The sequence below is a fragment of the Trichoderma aggressivum genome, assembly GCF_033847375.1.
Source record: "Trichoderma aggressivum f. europaeum strain CBS 100526 chromosome Unknown scaffold_001, whole genome shotgun sequence".
Taxonomy (NCBI): Eukaryota; Fungi; Ascomycota; class Sordariomycetes; order Hypocreales; family Hypocreaceae; genus Trichoderma; species Trichoderma aggressivum.
Window position 1 is genome coordinate 1377829 of NW_026946367.1, and position 18125 is coordinate 1395953.

General features: G+C 52.3%; 5 protein-coding genes across 5 annotated transcripts; 2 read left to right on the plus strand and 3 right to left on the minus strand.

Moving 5' to 3' along the window:
• Positions 1-74: 74 nt before the first annotated feature.
• Positions 75-1007, plus strand: Triagg1_375 (uncharacterized protein; the record flags this gene model as incomplete). The annotated part of the gene is made up of 1 exon (XM_062898753.1): positions 75-1007. The coding sequence occupies one exon, from the start codon at positions 75-77 to the stop codon at positions 1005-1007; it is 933 nt and encodes a 310-aa protein (XP_062760725.1).
• A 430-nt stretch (positions 1008-1437) lies between these two features.
• Positions 1438-2507, plus strand: Triagg1_376 (uncharacterized protein; the record flags this gene model as incomplete). Its single annotated transcript, XM_062898764.1, has 2 exons — positions 1438-2068; positions 2155-2507. The coding sequence occupies 2 exons, from the start codon at positions 1438-1440 to the stop codon at positions 2505-2507; spliced, it is 984 nt and encodes a 327-aa protein (XP_062760726.1).
• Positions 2508-3045: 538 nt separating this feature from the next.
• Triagg1_377 (uncharacterized protein) lies at positions 3046-4743 on the minus strand (the record flags this gene model as incomplete). Its single annotated transcript, XM_062898775.1, has 1 exon — positions 3046-4743. The coding sequence occupies one exon, from the start codon at positions 4741-4743 to the stop codon at positions 3046-3048; it is 1698 nt and encodes a 565-aa protein (XP_062760727.1).
• A 752-nt stretch (positions 4744-5495) lies between these two features.
• Positions 5496-7310, minus strand: Triagg1_378 (uncharacterized protein; the record flags this gene model as incomplete). Its single annotated transcript, XM_062898786.1, has 1 exon — positions 5496-7310. The coding sequence occupies one exon, from the start codon at positions 7308-7310 to the stop codon at positions 5496-5498; it is 1815 nt and encodes a 604-aa protein (XP_062760728.1).
• Positions 7311-10758: 3448 nt separating this feature from the next.
• Triagg1_380 (uncharacterized protein) lies at positions 10759-13604 on the minus strand (the record flags this gene model as incomplete). Its single annotated transcript, XM_062898798.1, has 2 exons — positions 10759-12827; positions 12887-13604. The coding sequence occupies 2 exons, from the start codon at positions 13602-13604 to the stop codon at positions 10759-10761; spliced, it is 2787 nt and encodes a 928-aa protein (XP_062760730.1).
• Between the last annotated feature and the right edge of the window lie 4521 nt (positions 13605-18125).

Genomic DNA, 18125 nt, shown 5'->3' on the forward strand with positions numbered 1-18125 from the left:
CTTTTTGGCCTCTTTTATAGAAGCTCACATTCACTTTTTATCTTGAGTTAGTGTTTGTTCACAAGATTTGCAACATGGCTTATCAGCACGGCCCCTATGTTCGACTCTGGGGCATCCGTCCGTCACAGTTGCCCTCAGAGAACGCGTCAGCACAGGATCTCACTCCTTTACTCCGATCAATATTGAACGAGGCAGTTCCTTTTGTCGGCACCGTACCACCGCAACCGCCGTCCTCGTCATCATCGGCCTCGTCGGGCAGATCCAACCAAGGAACTGGAGATGGACCTTGGAAGGCCAAGGGATGCAGGGCGTTTCACCACTCAGCCGCGCCAGTGCACATGTTTGAGCGGGTTGTCTCAGCTGAAGAGCTGAAAACGATAGCCAAAGACCAGGACCTCCCCCAGGCGAGCAACGGCTCGAAATTCAAGCCCGAAACCTGGAGTCTGAGACGAAGTGTTCACGAAGGAGCGAAGAAGGCCGGCACCGCAGACTGGGAGGAATGGGCGCAGTGTTTCAAGGAGGGCCACGCAGACGCCGAGATGAAGTTTACGCCCACGGTGATGAGCCACACGCTGAAGAAGCAGTGGGATTGCACGGGCGTAGAGATCACGCTGGGAGGCGACGTGTACGAGAACCTCACGCTGAAGCTGGAGGAGTCGGTGCACAAGATGCCTGCGCCGCTCAACAACCGCGCGTTTCCCGTTCTGCAGGTGACGGCGGCGGTGCGAGGACGGCGCGAGTTCATCGTTGTTCAGATCGCGGCGGTGCCGGAGACTCTCAGCAGCGAAGAGCCAAGGTCCGACGGCGCCCTGAGAGGCACGTACACGAGCGTGGAGCGCTTCAGGGAGGTGGACGAGCAAGGCAATGTCGAGTGGCTGATGGGGACGGTGTCGGATGCGAGAGGCGTGCTGCCGGCGTGGATCCAGAAGATGGCGGTTCCGGGGCAGATTGCCAAGGACGTGGACATGTTTCTGGAGTGGATTGCGAAGCAGCGAGAGGGGAAATAGACGGTGTGGGTTTTCTTCTTCTTTCTGATGACAGAGACGACTGATTATGTTGGTTGTTGGGACGTTGATGTGATTGATGTCGTATGGAGGATGAAGCGATGATGTGAAGAGCGCGGTTGTTATATACCTACTCAGTACCTTTCTATAAAGGTCTTATCTAATAGCGAAACGGTTTTGACCGCAATAGATTGCACCATTGCCGTTTTGGGATTTGCTCTGCGGTGTGGTTGGGCGGAAGGAGGATACAAGCGCTTTCCCCAGTCGTCCATCCTTACAATGAGAAGGAAGCATCTGGCCCTCATTACCTTTCACAATCATCATCATCACTTCCTCTACTCATCTTTTCTTCCTCATAATAATCTTTACACTATATGCTTTACTTACATCAAACATCGCAGATTCCCCTCAGACAGCTCAGTCCGAAGCCAACATGACTAGTAGAGGCCGTTCCGTCCCAGCAACAGTCCTACCGACTGGATCCAGCTCCAGATTCAACGACACCACCAAGGCCATAACCACAGCCCTGATACCCTCGTCCTCATCCATCTCGCCCATTCCCACAAACGGTTCCCTCACCACCAGGAACGGCTCCAAGCTCCTCGCCCAGGCAGACGCCCTCGCACGCATGACCATCGAGTTCAACATCCGCGCCGTCAGCGCCCAAACGGAGCGTCTAGAGAAGGGCCTCAACAAGCTCATGGTGTCGACTAAAGAAGACAAGACGTTCCGAGAAAGCCACGATGCGAGGCTGCAGAGCCTGTGTAAGGAGATTCTTGCGGTGAAGCGGCGTATGGAAGAGATTCAGGGGCCGGAGTTCATTGGTCACTGCAAAGATGGGCTGGAAGGATGTAAAGAGGAGGTGGGAGATTCTATTGAGTTACTGAAGAAGGAAATGGAGGAGCTTAGGGGCATGGTTGGGGATATGTCGAGCACGCTGGATAAACTCCCGACGGCGGCTGAAGCAGAAGCTTTGATAAGGCGCACTCAGGCTACAGTATCGACAACGCCGGGTAGAGAGATTCAAACGAGATCAAGGGCTGCAAAATCACTCGTGGAATCTAGTAAGTGTATTCATCACCCCTCCGATGCTCTACATGGGCATCTTGTCTTCCCAAGGTATACTCAATGCTCACAACTTGAGTCAAAGAAACAGCAAGGAGCCAGGTCCCCGCCAAGCAGCGTATTGACGATGCCATCGGCTCGACCCGCCGCTGGAACCGGGACCACAAGACTACCAAGCTCAGCGATGCCGCCTTCATAGCCAACTACCTTAGACAGCAATCCAAGCGCGATCCACCAATGGCAGCCCACATACAGAGATCGATCAAGCGCCATGTCAGCCGTAGTAGCCGCCAAAAGGCAAAGGCTCGTCCCAAGAACCTCGAGCAGTTTTGCCAGAATCTGGTGTGGAAGGACGTCATTGAGACGGCGGAGGAGGTGCTGGTGAGGAATGTGGCGCGGACCGCAAAAGCGTTGGAGGAGCGGGTGGGCTTGTCATGAATGAATGGGGTTGCATATACGGCTGAGATGTAGTGAGAAATGTACACGTCTTGATGTTCTTCCAAGATGAGCAAGAAGAACCCCTGTCAAACAGTTGTTGTAGTTCAATTTAGAACTTCCAGTTTCATGATACATACACGAGGTCATTTTATCCTGTGTTCATATCATAGTTTGATACTAGCATGTCTATTGAATCGCTGGTTGGCACCTAGCCTCCAAAAATATCGTTGAAAAAAGAAAAAAAAAAGGGGGCTATACCAAATCCCAATCGCTTCCTCCATATCGAAATAATCATCAAGTGAAGAAAACGAGTAAGACACATTGTAACGCCATACCCAGCCGCCGTTTCTTGCACGTTATAATCATTCTCGCCCTTTTAACCAGTCCGTAAACTCCACGCCAGGGCGAATGGCAAAAAAAAAAAAGCATACCAAAAAAACAAAAGCTCAGTAAAAAGACTCCTCCTTTTCACCGGACGACGACGGATTATTATATAATTAGAGTGAAAAACGAAGCTCCCCATAAGTGATCAAGGTCCTTAATCATCGGCCTCGATGCCGATGGAAGACTGCTTGAGTTCAATCTCCGACTTGAGCTGCTTGATCTGGTTCTCAAGACGCGTCCTGAGGATCTTGTTCTGTGTCCGTTCAAAGTCGGCCACACGAGCGGCGAGCTGCTTCTTGAGATCGTTGATGATGTCCTTGACGCCCTGCTCTTCGTCGCGTTGAGCACGCGCATCTTCATCAAGGTCGTCATCGTCATCGTCGTCGTCATCATCGTCGTCGTCGTCGTCCTCAGATTCGCTTGCCTCGATGCTATGCTGTAGGCCCGCTGAGGCCGAAGGCGTTCCAGCGAGAGCAGCCATGGGAGTTTGCGTGTCCATGGCAGTAGCGGGGGTTTCGGCCATGAGTTCGTCGGCAAAGGCTGCTTCCAAATCGGCCTCGAGATCGAAATCGTTTTCTTCCTCGATGCCCATGGAGACGTGCTGTTGGCCGAAATAGCCCATGCTATCGTCCATCTCGCCTTCAGCGTCCTCCTCTCCGTCTTCATCGACGCCGTTTTCACGCTCATCGACCCATTCCCATTTCGTGGAGGCGCACTTGGCGTCTTCGGTGAGAAGTCGTTCGACTTCAGCTTCCTTGTCCTCGATTTCCTTGCGGCTGATGGTTTTGGCAAATCGTCGATTCACGCAATCGTGCATAGGCGGTGTCAGGCCGTGTGGCCACTTGAAGTTTGAATCAATTATGCTGGGCAGAGGAACGTGCCTGGCTTCCTCTTCGCTCTTGACAGCCTGGAATGCGTAGAGCATCTGGCAGATGTCTGCCGATTTCATCAATGACTTGCGGTCCCACGTCTTCATCGATTCTGTGATGGTGGGCAAATCGACCATGACAGCCGCAAAGCACTGGCCCTTGACAGCCACAACTCCACGTCGAGAGTCCTCTTCGAAAAATCTCATGTAAATATCAGCCCCCCCTGCCGCCTTGGGCAGCCCAATCTTGCCGTTCTCCATACACGTGCGCACGTAGTCTGCGTGCTCGCCGGGCAACATGCGTAGGATAAACTGCTCTTCGATCGCCGGATCAACTTCATTATCGCTGGCTTCGGAGTCGTAGCCATCGCCGGGAGGATGGACAGGCGGACGACCACGAGGCTTGAGCACCAATTGAGTTAGCCCAGCCTTGGATCCCACCTTGACCTTTGTTCCGCCACCTCCTCCACCTGCCTTGGCCAAGGGCCTGATCTTGATTTTCTGTTTTGTCGCGGGCGGGGGGCCGTTGCCCACGGTACCAGCCGTGCTTCCACGCAGCGGCGCCTCGTCTTCGTCGTCGCTAAGCGAGCGCTTCTTGCTTTCGATGAGCTTCTGACTCGGTTTCGCTTGTCGGCCCGCTTTCGTCGTCACCACTGGCGGTAGCCCTTTATCCTTGTCTTTTTCTTTCTCCTTCTTGGTCTCTTTGTCCTTGCCCACGTCCTTCATCAACACATCCTTGTTCGCTGAGGCTCCTGCCGGCGTCGGCGGCTGTGACGAGCTGATCTTTAGCTTCAGCTTGCGCGGACCTTCGCCGGGCGTCATTAGAGGCCCGTGTGTGGACGAAGAGGCCCCTCCAGGTGCCACTGCAGCGTCTCCGACGAAGGACGACGAGCGGCTCACGTTGAGCTTGAGCCGCGGCTTCGGGGGTGGTGCAGGAGTTGCAGGAGCCGCGTTGGCATCGCCTCCGGGACTGGGAGCCGACATGGTCGTGGTCTGGAGGAGAGTGGTTCGATGGCGATGTAAAGAGTAGAAGAAAGAAAGTCGGGAGGGATTGTAGATGTTTGCTCTGGTTGATTGCGGAAAAGAAAATGGGAGTGGAGGAAGTAGCAAGTTGGGAATTCAAGTTCACGGAAGCTTTGTCGCGGAAGCCACGCTCGGGCAGTAGCCTCGCAGGGAATTGTGGGGCTTCCAACGCGCTATTCAGATGTGGCAACTTGCACTATAAAACAGAGATTCAGATTACATGAAAAGCCCATTAAGAGATCCGTACAATACCAAAAAAGAGAGAAATCTCAACTATTCTTCTACGTCGGTTTTTCTTTCTCTCTTCTCATAACCAGTAAATGTTACCTCAAAGAAATTACTAGCAACGCCGCCATGACAACGTCTGTCTAGCACTTAGACCATATTATAGCCTATACTTTTACTTCAAGACCAAGATTCAAAAGCATAAAGTGATACATTTTTGTATGTTATTGCCATTCGATGAATTCACAGCTTATCTGAGAAAGTCTTTTGTAAATGAATGCCGTCCCAAGTCCAGCAACACAAATATGAAACATAGAGAATAGTAGTGTAAAGAAAAAACAGTCATGCTCGCTTCATCAAAATCATATCCCCCAAACGCCGTGCAATGCACATCCACAACCAAAGTCTGCATAGGCAGACTCCCAAAAGGCTATTTTTTTTTACATGTGAGATCAAGGTGGTTTCCCCCAAGAAAGGAGGACAATCATTCAATTCATCCAACCCCATGGGTAGTTGCCATCAATGTTGACCCAGCCTCCCTTTTCAATGCCCTCCTCCCACCCCATCATCACCGCCAGCATCTTGCAGCCCATCGAACTGACAGTGCACACAATCCTGTCACTTGCTCCCGCCAAAACGGCCAGATCAAGCATATACGCCCTGCCCATGTAGCTGCGCAACTGAATCGTCTGCTCGGAGGGCGGTTCTATCCGCCCCGCCGACGCTCCATTCGCATGGCCGTTGTGCTTCCTGTCAAACCCGAGGTTCCAAAACATGGGCGCAAAGAACCCGCCTTCCCATTGCAAGGTTTCATCCTCAAAATGATGGAGCACGTTCTTGTCGACCTCCTCCCGCGGAGCGGCTTCTTTAGAGGCCAAGCGGATGCGCTCCTGCGCAAACAATGCGTCGGAGAAGTCGGGCTGCTTGTAGACAGCAGGGTCGTCGGAGGCGATGATAGTGATGGACTGGTTTGTGGGCAGTTCATGGCTCTCAGACGAGCTGTAGTGGGCGCCTATCAGCTCTTGGGCTTTGCTGAGGAAAACCTCGGATGGGATATAAGTGTTGCGATATTGGTACTCGAGAGGGTGCGAATCACCGCGCCGAACGTGGAGCCCAATGATGGGGACATGCGAAACGGCCGAGTCAGCTTCCATCGCCTGCTTCCTCAGTTGCTGTACCCGGTCGTGGGCATACTCTTGGTCATCGGTATTGATCTTGAAGAGTGCCTCGTATCCCGATCTTGCAAGTCCCATCAGATCTCGTAGATTGTTGCTGGTTCCGGCGGCGCGGTGGTATTTGGCCATTAAAGCCGGGAAAACATCCTTGAGCGTCGTGCCCGTGACAACTAGATGCTTTGCCTGTGCCGGGCAAGGAAGCATCCGGTGTCGCGGAGGTGGCCGGCAATCGGGGATTGGTGGTGCCTGGAAGATGTCGGTATACCGGCCATAGGCCCAACGAGAGTCGTCGATGAAAAATGCCCTGCCATCTTGTTTGGCGAGGCCGTAGAGCATCCACATGCCCATGACGGCAGTGCCCAGCCCAGCATCTGAGCTCTCCAGTACATAGGTGACAGAAGATGGACAGATGGGCAGTCCGGCCATGGACTCCCAGTTCAAGCCGACAAAGTGCCCAGATTTTGGGCTGGTATGTGCATGCGCAACAGGAGGTAGCAGTCCATACAGTTCAGCCTCATACACGTCGACAAAATACTCGTCCACGGCGTCGTAGTTAAGCTTGTCTTCATCAGACAATGGAGCTTTACCACGGAGCTCCCTCGTATGAGCTGAGACCTCGCGGCATTTGCTTCCCATGCCATCATATTCCTCCACCGTCAGAGGGAAATCGTAATGGTGCGGGATAGACATGGTCCACTTGGACTTGGAATGGCTATGGCTGACAACTATGGGCGTTGGGAAATCCGGAATCGCGTCCTGCCCGACCATTTCAAACTCTTCTGTTGTGAAATGAGGCCATACTGCTATTATGGACTCTTTATTTCGGAATGCAAGGCGAGCAAAGTATAGGGTTATAAATAGCGTGATTGAATAAAGCATATATCGCAGCACTCGACTTGGTCGAGCAATCAAGGCCTTTGCAGGCGACTTCTTTGGCCGCGGTACCAGTGCGGGAAGACTAGGCGAAGGAGGAGGAGAGAAGAGAAGATGGTTAAAGTTGAATCGAGCCGAAGTCGATGAGAGCGGTGCTTTCTCGTAGTTGTTGTATGAAGCATTTCGACGGAGGTTGAGCCGTGGAGGTGCAATCATGACCTTGGTATGAGATGAGAGATCCAGCGGAGGAACCATGGTGATGGTGATGCCTGTTGAGGGAAATCCACCATATAACAAATGACTAACACGTGAATTTGAAATGAAAGTAATAATAAGAAAATATGTGAGAGAATGAGAGAAAGGATGAAGAGTGTGCCGGTGGTTTCGAATAAGATGCCAACACCAAGGGAGAGTGTATCCAGCGTCAGTCAGAGACGGCTCGATATGCCAAAAGACAAGATCAGGCGACGCAAGGGAGGAAAGTAACAGTAAATAAGAAAAAAAGAGAGCGGCAGAGACGGGCCAGCCAAGATCAGGCTCTCAACCACTCACACACCCTTTATAATAACAAGGAGGCGAGGCGTGCAGTATTCCAATAAAGTTTCCCCCCACACAGCGTTAGGCAAAAAGATGAGGACCCCAGCAGACGCCGCCGATCATCATGGGATGGGAAACAAGGGCCTGATATGCAAAAAGCACTTCCGAGGCTGTCTCTGAGGATGCCGAGCAGCTGATGCGTGTGTAACTCGTTCCTATCACGGCTCAAGGGCCACGTCGATCCCGCCAGTGCCACCCGAAGCGGAATGAGAAGCGAGGAAGAGAGAAACACAAGGGCACAGAAAGGGGGTGGAAGGAGGGAAAGAATGAGGACGGGAAGAGGCAAAGATTGACGTCAACGCCAATGCGATGGCTTTTGGCCGGCGGGATGATGCTGAAGGAGAGTTGGGAGAGAGAGGTCAATCTGGAGAATGCAAATAGTAGTACCTAGGCATCGACGGGGATCGTGGGAAAGGTATAAGCCGTCAAGTGCTGATTGATGTATGTACTCCCCACCTAAGGAACTAAGGCAAGGGACAAGAACCAAACAGAAATCAGATCAAATCAAATCAAATATGTACTAGAGAAATAGCACAATAGAGACGGGCCAGCTTCCGGCCTGTCCTGCGGCGGCTGGTCAAACACCTGCAGCTCTCTCGGGAGCGCGGTCCCTTTGACTGGCCCTTTTGGCAGTCCCTAGACCCAGCATCGACAGGGTCCCCGGCGGTCTTTGTTCAACTGTGGGGAGGGAGGGAGGCTTGATGTCATGTCTCTGATGACCCTGGTCGATGCGATACGCAAGAGAGAAATAGAATAGGTACGACAGTAGAGAGCTTCCCAAGGAGGCAGGCTGGGAAAATGCTAGGGGGACGTCGCGAGCCACCCCAAAAGTGTTTCCGAATCATGAGAATCGTCCGACGCTCAGCCTGAACGAAACAACGACTGGCGGGACAGCAGAAAAGGCAAACCATGACGGTATCGGAAGAAGAAGAAAAGAGGCCTGATGCATTGAGAACAGTAGGTAGAGACGGGCGAGAGGTACTCGTAAACAGGCAAACCACTGCTCCGGGAGCGCATGCATTGTGCTCGTGTCACCATCTCACCATTTATTTGATTGTTTCCACCAACAGCTTGTCAACATACATCACACGCCAACCAATGGAGGCGTTCCAGCCAGAGACACACAGTCCACAATGCGGCCCCAATCCAGTCACGAACCGGACATCCGTTCTTTAGGTAGGTAGTTTGTGTTTTTTTCTTTCTTCTTTAATTCTAGCGGGCGCTTAGGAGACAGCTGAAAGACGGGGTTACAAAAGGCGAAGAAGAGGAAGAACAAAGAAATAGTGATAGTCGTTGCCGGCGAGTGACCAGGGGAGTTTGGCGTCATAAGCTCGCCGGGGGCCCTGTAAGAGACAGACTTGAAACCGATGATTCTGTTGGTCTGGAGAGACTTTTTGGCGCCTGCGGGTTGGGCGTATTTAGGCGGCATCGCGTGTTTCAGATTGGCAGCCCGGATCCACTCTGCGCTGCACGACGACAGAGGCTGCGATCCAATGAAAGCTGTCGGGCTGCCTTTCATGAATGTCTCTTATTTACTTACGTGTATTCTCTTCACAGCCAAGTAAGAAATGAATAAGAAATGCTGCAGTGAGCAAAAATTCAACAACTAGGTGTCTATTTTGAGCAAAAGCTGCCTACTGCTAACTATACCATCCTAGGGCAAACATACAGATGTGTTTGATGCCTTCTCCTCGTTAACATGCTCCCTCCACACCTTCAACCCCATCCCAACCATCCAAAGAAGAAGAAAAAAACTTTCTCTCCCTCCATTAGAAAAAAAAAAACAGCCACAAAGATCAATCTTTTTTTCCTCTTCCCACACTTGGTTAACATAGGCACCTCGGCTCGTCCCTTCCACCGGCCCACACATGCACTTCCATCATACCTCTCATAAATGTCCATCTCCCACTTTTTAATCTATCTGACGCTCGCCATTCGGCCCATCCCAATCTCCATGCTTATTAGAATGCCCGCCTCGAGATTGAAATTACGCCAAATATCGAAATCACACCCAATGTCGATACGAACATCGAATCTTATACCTCGTAAACATGTGAAATACTACCTAATGCCTTGTAGTAGTTACTCGTAATCTGTGGCATCCGCCTTTCTCGTGTGCTCAACTCGGTCGTCTCCGAATGTTCTAATCCACTCTTTCTTTCCATCTCTCCTTCTAATCTTGTTCTTCGTTTCTTCCTCTTTTGTTATATTAGATACTGGGATAATGACCTAGAATAATAAGCAGGTCGGCGGATACAAGTGTTAGACATCCAGTAGACACATACAGCTCATCCCATCTAATACCATCTTGGTGCTATTACATCATAGACTGTCTTTTTATACACCTGTACTATCTACATATATTCGTTCCATCTATTACTTGTGCATCTTGAGCATCTTCACGCTTGCTTAAAAGTTCAGAGTAGAAAATCATCATACAACGATGTTGTTCTTTTTGAATCATAGCTTGCGCTTCGCATAAACTAGAATCTTCGCTAGAGCAAGCAAACAAAAAAAAAGAAAGAAAAGAAAGAGAGAGAAGCATTCGAAGATGATGGAGAAAGAAAAACCACAATGCCTGTCCACCCGAGGCTCCTTTTGCCCATTTTGAAGTCATATAATAGCCCAAATGCAAAACCCTAACCAGGCAAGACAACGGGAGCGGGATTTCGAACCCGATACTCTCCCTTCTCTGCCATACTGCGCAGCTTCTTCTGCCGCCACGAAACATCATCAAGACGCAAATCGCGCACAAGGGGGTATTCTTACACCAGCAACGAACCATCTCGTCCAATCCACACACCAAACCCTCTAAGCGACTCGGAATGCTGCATCATGAATCAAAACATGAACCCCACTCGTGCTCGCCCCCTTCTTGCAGAGCAAACAAGAAACAAACTCAAAAGCTCGGGTATAACATAAAAAAACAAACAAACACAATAGGGGGAAAAAAACAAATGTGGCTCCCATGCCTGAACTCCTTGTCCCACCAAAAATTGCCGCAAATAGCTCTCATCACATTGCAGTCTGGGATTGCAACTAAAAGACTCCGGGCCCTCGGCCATGCTCCTTCTCCTGCTCATTTCACCCTTGTGCTCTCGGGCCCTCACGATGCGGCCTCAACAGCGGTGCTGCGCTCTCCAATGGGTGTGGGTACGCGCCGCAACGGCGGGAGCTCGCTGGGTGGCTCGCCTAATGATCCCAACCGGTGGCTGGGCGCCAGTCGTACACTCCCTCGAGCACCTCTAATGATCTGGCCGTTGTCGACTCGGTCTTGAATCATCTCCTCCAGCATGTTGTTCATCTCATCAATACTCTTCGTCCTTCTCTTGGATTCCTTTATCGTGGGACTCCATGGGTGAGCACTCCGGATTCCATCTTGCGACTGGGGCGACCGAGGCTCTGTCATCGCATCGGCATTGTCCCGTGAGCGAGCTGCGCTTCTCAAGGCAGCCAGCATCCGATCCTTGTCGTCCAGCCTGGCTCGTAGATCGGCAATCTCGGCATCCTTTTCCTTCAGCAAGGCAGCTACACTGTGGTCCTCGCCCACCATGATGCCCTTGGTAGGCACCGAGAAGCCAGACGATGTCCTAGAAGAGCTGGCTCGGCGTGCCTGGAGCAGTCGTTTCTCAAGTGTCGAGATGTATCGATTCTTGTCCGCGAGATCGGCCTGTAGTGCTCGGTTCTGCGCAGTCAGGGAGGCCATCCCGTCTCCGTTTTCCCCGACGCTATCCTCCTCTGCGTCGATGATTTCAGCTTCGCCGCCCGACGACATTCGTTTGGCCCCATAGCTAGACCTCCGTCCAATGGTAGAATTTGACGCTACTGACGCCGTCCGCTCCAAGGGCGACCGTATTGAGATGGCAACTGACGATCGAGCTGATCCAGGCACCAGCGAAATCTGTGAATATCGTGCAAGCGCGCTCATGGTGCCATTCGAGTTGACACCAGCTGACTTGGAGCTGAGGATCAATCGGTTAAGATGATCAATTCGTTCTTTCAGCGCCGTCCTTGCAAGTTGCATTTCCAAGATTTGCTCCTCGTGCCGTTCGGCAATCTGTGCTGTCTGAGCACGGTCGTGCTCAACAAGCTCCTTCATCTCGTCATCATTCTTCTTGGTGGCCTGAGTCTCCAGCTGCTGTTTTAATTCCTGAATCTCCATCCTATACCGCTCCAAGAGCACCCGTGCAGCGCCATCTCCTCCGGCGCCCAGTGCTTCTTCAGCCCTCTTGGCATGACTGACAATGCTGTTCTTTGCGCGCGACGCGAACTTGAGGGTATTCAGAGTTTCGATGGTGTGGTTGGCAGAAGTTGCCGCGGTTCCAGTCACTCCAAGCGCGGCCGTGCAAAGAATACTGACGAGGGAGTTACCAGAGAGGGCCCCCTGAAGCAGACGCGTCAGTTTGCTGTCTCGGTAAGGCAGATGCTTGCCATCTTTGTCGCCACCTTTATCCTTCCATTCGGAAAGCTTTGCAATGACCGTTCCGAGAGTGAGCAGACTTTTGTTGATGTGCGCACCCTCCTGTCTTCGCTCCTTGGATTCTGCGGCTTTTTCCGAACCAGCAAGATCGATCAAGCTCAAAGTAGAGACTCTAACACCTCCGGGCACAATGGCTGACCGCTTGTCGCCGGCACCGGCGCCAGCACTGGCTGGCATTCGCTCTCGGCTTTCGACGATGATTTGGACGACGGCGTGACTTCGAGAACTTCGGGCGTTGAATTGTGTGCTGGCTGTTCGGCGGGCTTGGTCGCCTCGAGCAATGACTCGAAGCAGCTGCGTGGGACTCTGGACAATTTCCTCCTTCAGCGGGGTGGCATAGACGCCTCGCTTGCTGTCCTCTCGCAGCTTGATTTCCTCTTGAGGAGCCGCAGCGCCACCGGCAGAGGCCATGCTCAACAGGTCGTGGATTTTTTCGTTATAAATTTCAAGATAGCTCACTCTCAGCAAGAACTCACGGGAAGGTGTTTCGCGAATGTAAGAAAAGATGTCCGTAATCGCCAAAGGGATGACACCAGGTGAAGATGCCGTTCCTTGCATGGAGAAGGTCTTGCCGGTTCCCGTCTGGCCATAGGCAAACACTGTACCATGGTAGCCTTCCATTACTCTGCGGACCAGGCGCTTGGCCATGTGGTCGTAGACGCGGGCGTTGTTATCGTGAGTCGTAAAGACATTGTCTAAAAGAACTAAGTCAGCACGTTTCTCGTGTTGAAGATGGCGGGCTTGGGACGCATACCATAGTAATAATCGCCTCCTTCTTTTCCTTTGTATCCGATCAGAGACCGTCGACCGTCGACCATCCATTCTCCGTCAGCGTGGTTGTCGTTTGTTGCATCTGGTCGCACTCGGACGCTGACGAGAACATTGCCCTTTATTTCGCCAGTCGAGGCTCGTTTTTCAGAGGCGCTGCCGGACGCGTCGGCGGAGTCTTCGTATGTCGTTGCTGAAGTGGAATAGGAGCCCTGAGCAGAGGAACTTCGACTTTGAGGGGGGGACGAGACACTGATGACACCATCAGACATGCGGACGCTGCTTATGAATTTACCTTCAGCACTGCCATTTAACAGACTCGGCGTGGGCGTTGGAGTGTTGCTACTGGCTACGGAGTCTCTAGCGGACTTTGGTTTTCGCGCAGAGCGAGCTTTGTCGCCTCCTGCCAGAGGGCTGGATGGCATGCTGCCGAACCGATTGTCGCCCTTGGGAGGTTTCGGAAATGAATTGATGCTGACAGCTTTTCGAAGCTGCTGGCCGGCCTTTGGCATCGGAGGGACTGCGCCGTTGGAGGAAACGGTAGATGCTGAGGAGGGTGCTCGTAAACCGCTTCGGGGCGCATTTGGTGTCTTTGGGCTGGGGATGGAGGCTATGCTTTTCCGACTCTTGGGGACGGAAAGAGTGGGAAGAGAGGTGTCTGAGGGCCCCATCGAGGGGCGAGGGCGCGGAAGAGCGGTCGCCATACTGCCTTTCCGGTGTGGTATAAGAAGCGCAGTGGCCAGTGGGTATAAGGATTATGCTGGCCGGCTGTGCGTGATGGCTTGTGCGTAGTGCTTTGTGCCCTCAGAGGCTTCGGCCGTCCATGAACGGCAGATGCGTTGGGCCAGATGTCGAATAGCAGAGGTACGAGTAGGTAATGCAGCGCTATCGGGTGCAGACAGGCCGCAAGAATGGAGACGAACAGCCCGGCCGACGGGGGGGAGTAAATTACTCAATAACACAGGCGAAACAGCGGTACCTGGTAAATATGATCATGTTAGCATTGCAGCCTGCAGCGAGTGGCCAGCCTATCCTCGGGCTGTCGATTTGGCAGCGGTTTGTGTATGTCGCTGAGGATAGGGGGCTGAGAGGCATCCACGATGGAGGGGGGGTTTCATACCGCTCTCTCGCACAAGAATGTCCGGAGAAGTCTTTGCGTGGTGTGTAGCGAACAAAGGCGAAGCGGAGCAACTGGGTCTCAAATCCCAGCCAGAGATATCCCGACCTACGATGAACGAGATCCGCCTCAAGAAGAAGAAGAAAACAGAGCGCAAAAACAACGAAAAAAAGAAAAAAACAGGGTGACTCGGGGCGAGGGTTTCTTGTCGTCGGTGGCCAACAGAAGAAGCGGTGGATTTTCCTTTTTTTCCCTTTGGGGAAAACTAATAAGATTTGATGACTGATGGACCTGCCGATAAAGTACCGCCGGGGGGTGGGCAACGGTCAAAGTCGAGAACCGCAGGCCAGACACTCGAAGCTACAACAAACTCGGTGACGACAAAACTCCCAGATGAGCTCTGGCTTCGGAAGAAAGAAAGACGATGTAAGCAGCTATGGCTTATGGAAATGCGATCGTGGGTACCAGCGTCTAGTTGAAGGGCGATTTGCGCAAAAGAGCCTGGATGCAAAAGTCACGGGAATGGGCGCGCGGACAAGGGCGATTGCAGGGAAGGCCTTCGGGGGGACGCAGCGAGAGATCGATGAAGACAAGGGCCAGTTCTAGCGGTGCTGACGTCGCATATTCGTACAAGTACTCCGTATGCGAGTACAACGAAAGAGATGGGGGAAACGACGAAATGAATGGAATGCGATTCCAGAGCGGGTGAAGGAGAGTGTGGAGGTTTTGCAATGGAGGACTTTGCGAGAGACAGAATGTCTCGTCTCGCCCAGGGCATGGGGGAAACCATCGATAGGCACAGGTAGGTGAGATTTGACTACTAATGTGCACGAAGTGGCTGCGTCCAGTCCGAAGCACACGCTGCGGTCCATATGCATGTACGAGTAACTCATACATGTACTTGTATGGAGCGCATCACATCCCAAGAACTGCATACGAGTACATTAGTAGATTGGTAGGTACTTGTACTCGTACATGCAGATTGGATTCGAAATTGGCCTCGGGTGTGATCCAAGGGCCCTTCCAAGGTGATTGCCGTAATTTAGCAACCAGCCCAATCAATCCTGGAGGTTTTGCTGCTCGCACCGGCAACAACAAAAACGCTGCACTGCACTAAAACTGGTTGGTCGAGCGATGGCAACTCGCAAGTGGTACGAAAAGGAACATGCACCCGACATCAACCAAGGTACCTGTAAGCGGACAGCTGCCTCTTCAGCCGGCAGCTTGGATTGGGCTGGGCAGGTCCGGCCTAGCGCGGCGATTGGTCCCTGGGCGCCGCCCTGGCTGTGGCGCCACCTCGCGCTAGGGCTTTGGCGCTCTAGCGCTGCAGCAGGTGCAAGGGGCCCCTGTGTCGCCAGCCACTGCAGTCATTGTACGGGAACCTGCGAACACGGCTGCAGAGGGACACCGGGTACATCCAATTGATCCAGCTGATGCGTGCTGCAGGGAGACAGGACGCAGCTTGGGCGCAGGTGGAAATACCCGACTACAGCACGTCCCGGTACATACAACACGCGCGACCCCGCTGCAGTTGTATTTTGCAGCGCTCAGCGAGCCTCCAATTAGCGCTCGACGTTGCAACTACAGCACGGGCAGCGACCTCGCTACCTGACGCGCATCGTAGCCCAGCACCTCAAAACTCAATTCTCTTGGTCGATGCAAAGTACAGCACGTCCAAGCTGCATGTACTCGTACGGATACCTGCTGGGCAACGTCCAAACGCCGTTACCCGTCGCGTCGGTCCTCCACACGAGGCTATCCGTTAATATGCACACGGGCCACTCCTTACTCACGGCACCATCTCTCTAACACGACGTTGTCTTCGCTTCCCTTCGGTTCTTATTGCCCGAGATCAAACGTCCATGCAGATGAACAACATTAGCAATCTAATGCGTCGTTATTGGCTTCGGAGCAAGACATATCGCATCAGCATTCCACCACCCACCTCTTTTATCCTTCACATTTGATAGCATAAAGAGGTCATCCACCATCCCCCTCACCAAGATCCCTCAACCAATGTCTTCCTTCACCCGTTCAATCGCCCAACTCCCCTTCCGTCCAAGCCGCGAGGGGCCAATTTCAGAGCCTGTCCTCGCCATGCCCGATTCCCCGAGAATGGCACCAAAGAATCAGGGGAGCATCCCGGGACTATGCTGAAGAGGTCCAAGTTCCCTTTTTAGCCTCCTGGACATTTTCTTTAGCGTCAAAGGGCGCCCTCATAACGGTTGAGTCTATATTAGCTATCGCAAGTATCGGCGAGTTGGCAGATGCAACATGAGAAAAGATTGGTTGGATCTGCTATTCAGCTCCCCGATGGCGTCTTTTTCGCATGGCCGACCAACCACGCGGGACTCTAGCTGGGGCAAGGGACGTCGAGTTTTCGTCTCCATCGCCAGAGCCATTGTTGTCCATTTTCGAGTGAAACATGCAAAGCTCGTGTCTGTGATGTGATGTGATTCCGACGAGAGGGATTCGAGTCATGCAGGCACCATCTGCAAGGCCTCCGGCAATTGACCGCATTAGCACATGCGTCCGTTGCTTGCTTGGCCTGTACGACATCTGGATGCAGTAAAACGCTTCCAAGGGTGTCGACATAATTTCTGATATGGATGGGATGCTAAGACCAGCTTGGTATGGATCTTCATGGTGATGTGAGCCCTGCTTTTACTTGCGATAGCATCGTGACAAGAGCAAATGTCTCCATTAGATGTGACTCCGGCTCCAGATTGCAGAACACGCCTCCATCCATCCAGCCAGTGTCAGTTGAATCTTCTGTATCGGCAAAAAATAAAATTCTCACAGCTTCAAATTCCCAATGGCCATCGTGGCGCCAAGATCCCTCTTTCAGCTCCCTCGCTAAGACCGATGACGGGCGTTTTCCTTGCTTTGGCTCAATTTCTCCCCTGTTCGTCGCGGTTCTTTCTCAAGCCAACAAAAGCGACGCGTCTGCAAGACACGAGTCCAGGACTCCAAAATGCGGAAAATGTGATCTGTCACACCAGCTCCAGCCCGGGGGCTCCAGCATCCTCATCCTCCAAACAAGGCACAAAAAGCACCTACTCCAAGGCTCCGCGACACCACACCTTTGCAATGAGCCATGCTCCAAATCTCAATTTACACGTGCGAACAACGTGCAGCTTCTATAAATGCACCTTACGATACACCACAGCAACGTGAAACACCCTAGAATAACTGTAATTCCCCGTTTTGGGTAGCACAGACCCTTCTCCGGAATTATAATTCATGCTTCCCCAAGATTAGAGTGCGTATTGGTACGGCTCCAGATGACGAACGATTTGCGCGTTGCATAGTCAAATCAAGATGAGAACCCCTGGTCTATGCTCCGGTCGCTGAGGCAATGCAATCATCACAGGTTCTTCTCCAGAACGTGCCACGGTCGCAATTTGTATCAGTTCTGCTGCTAGTCTTGTCAGGCGGGAAGCACACCACCGTGATGAATTCTGACATTTCCGTGTCTCCGTCTTTCATGCACGGGACAGGGGCCGATTGGAATGGCACATGTCACTCAGAGGCTAATCGTGGAGCTACGTGAGAGCCACCGTTTGATCATCGCTTTAGCATGAAGCACGGTCTACAACTTGGATAAGAGCACGCTTGTCAGTGTCTATCGGGTTAGTGAGTTGTAATTGAGGGTTTTGTTTTTGCTCGTATCCGAGATACATAGCTGTACACTCATCACAAGTCATAAACGACACCTCTTGTTGAGAGCCATGTTGTATCATCATACTCCCAATTCTCAATTTTATTGTCCATCACGACAGTTTTCCATCTACAAGGTATAGCGGAGAATAAAACAAAACACTGAGATAACATGTAAATCATTCATCCAACCAAGCCGATCCCACCAACGTCATGTTCAAAGGTCAGGGTTCACATATCAAATCTCCATTCAACCACATCCAAGCAAGACATTAACATCTCGGCAAATGTCCTCCTCACCAGCCCTACCAGGCTCATCACTCGCCATCTCGGCTATCATTGCTGGCATAAACGATTCCTCACTTACTCGTACACACCCCCGGGGGGGGGGGGGGGGGGGGGGGGGGGGGGGGGGGGGGGGGGGGGGGGGGGGGGGGGGGGGGGGGGG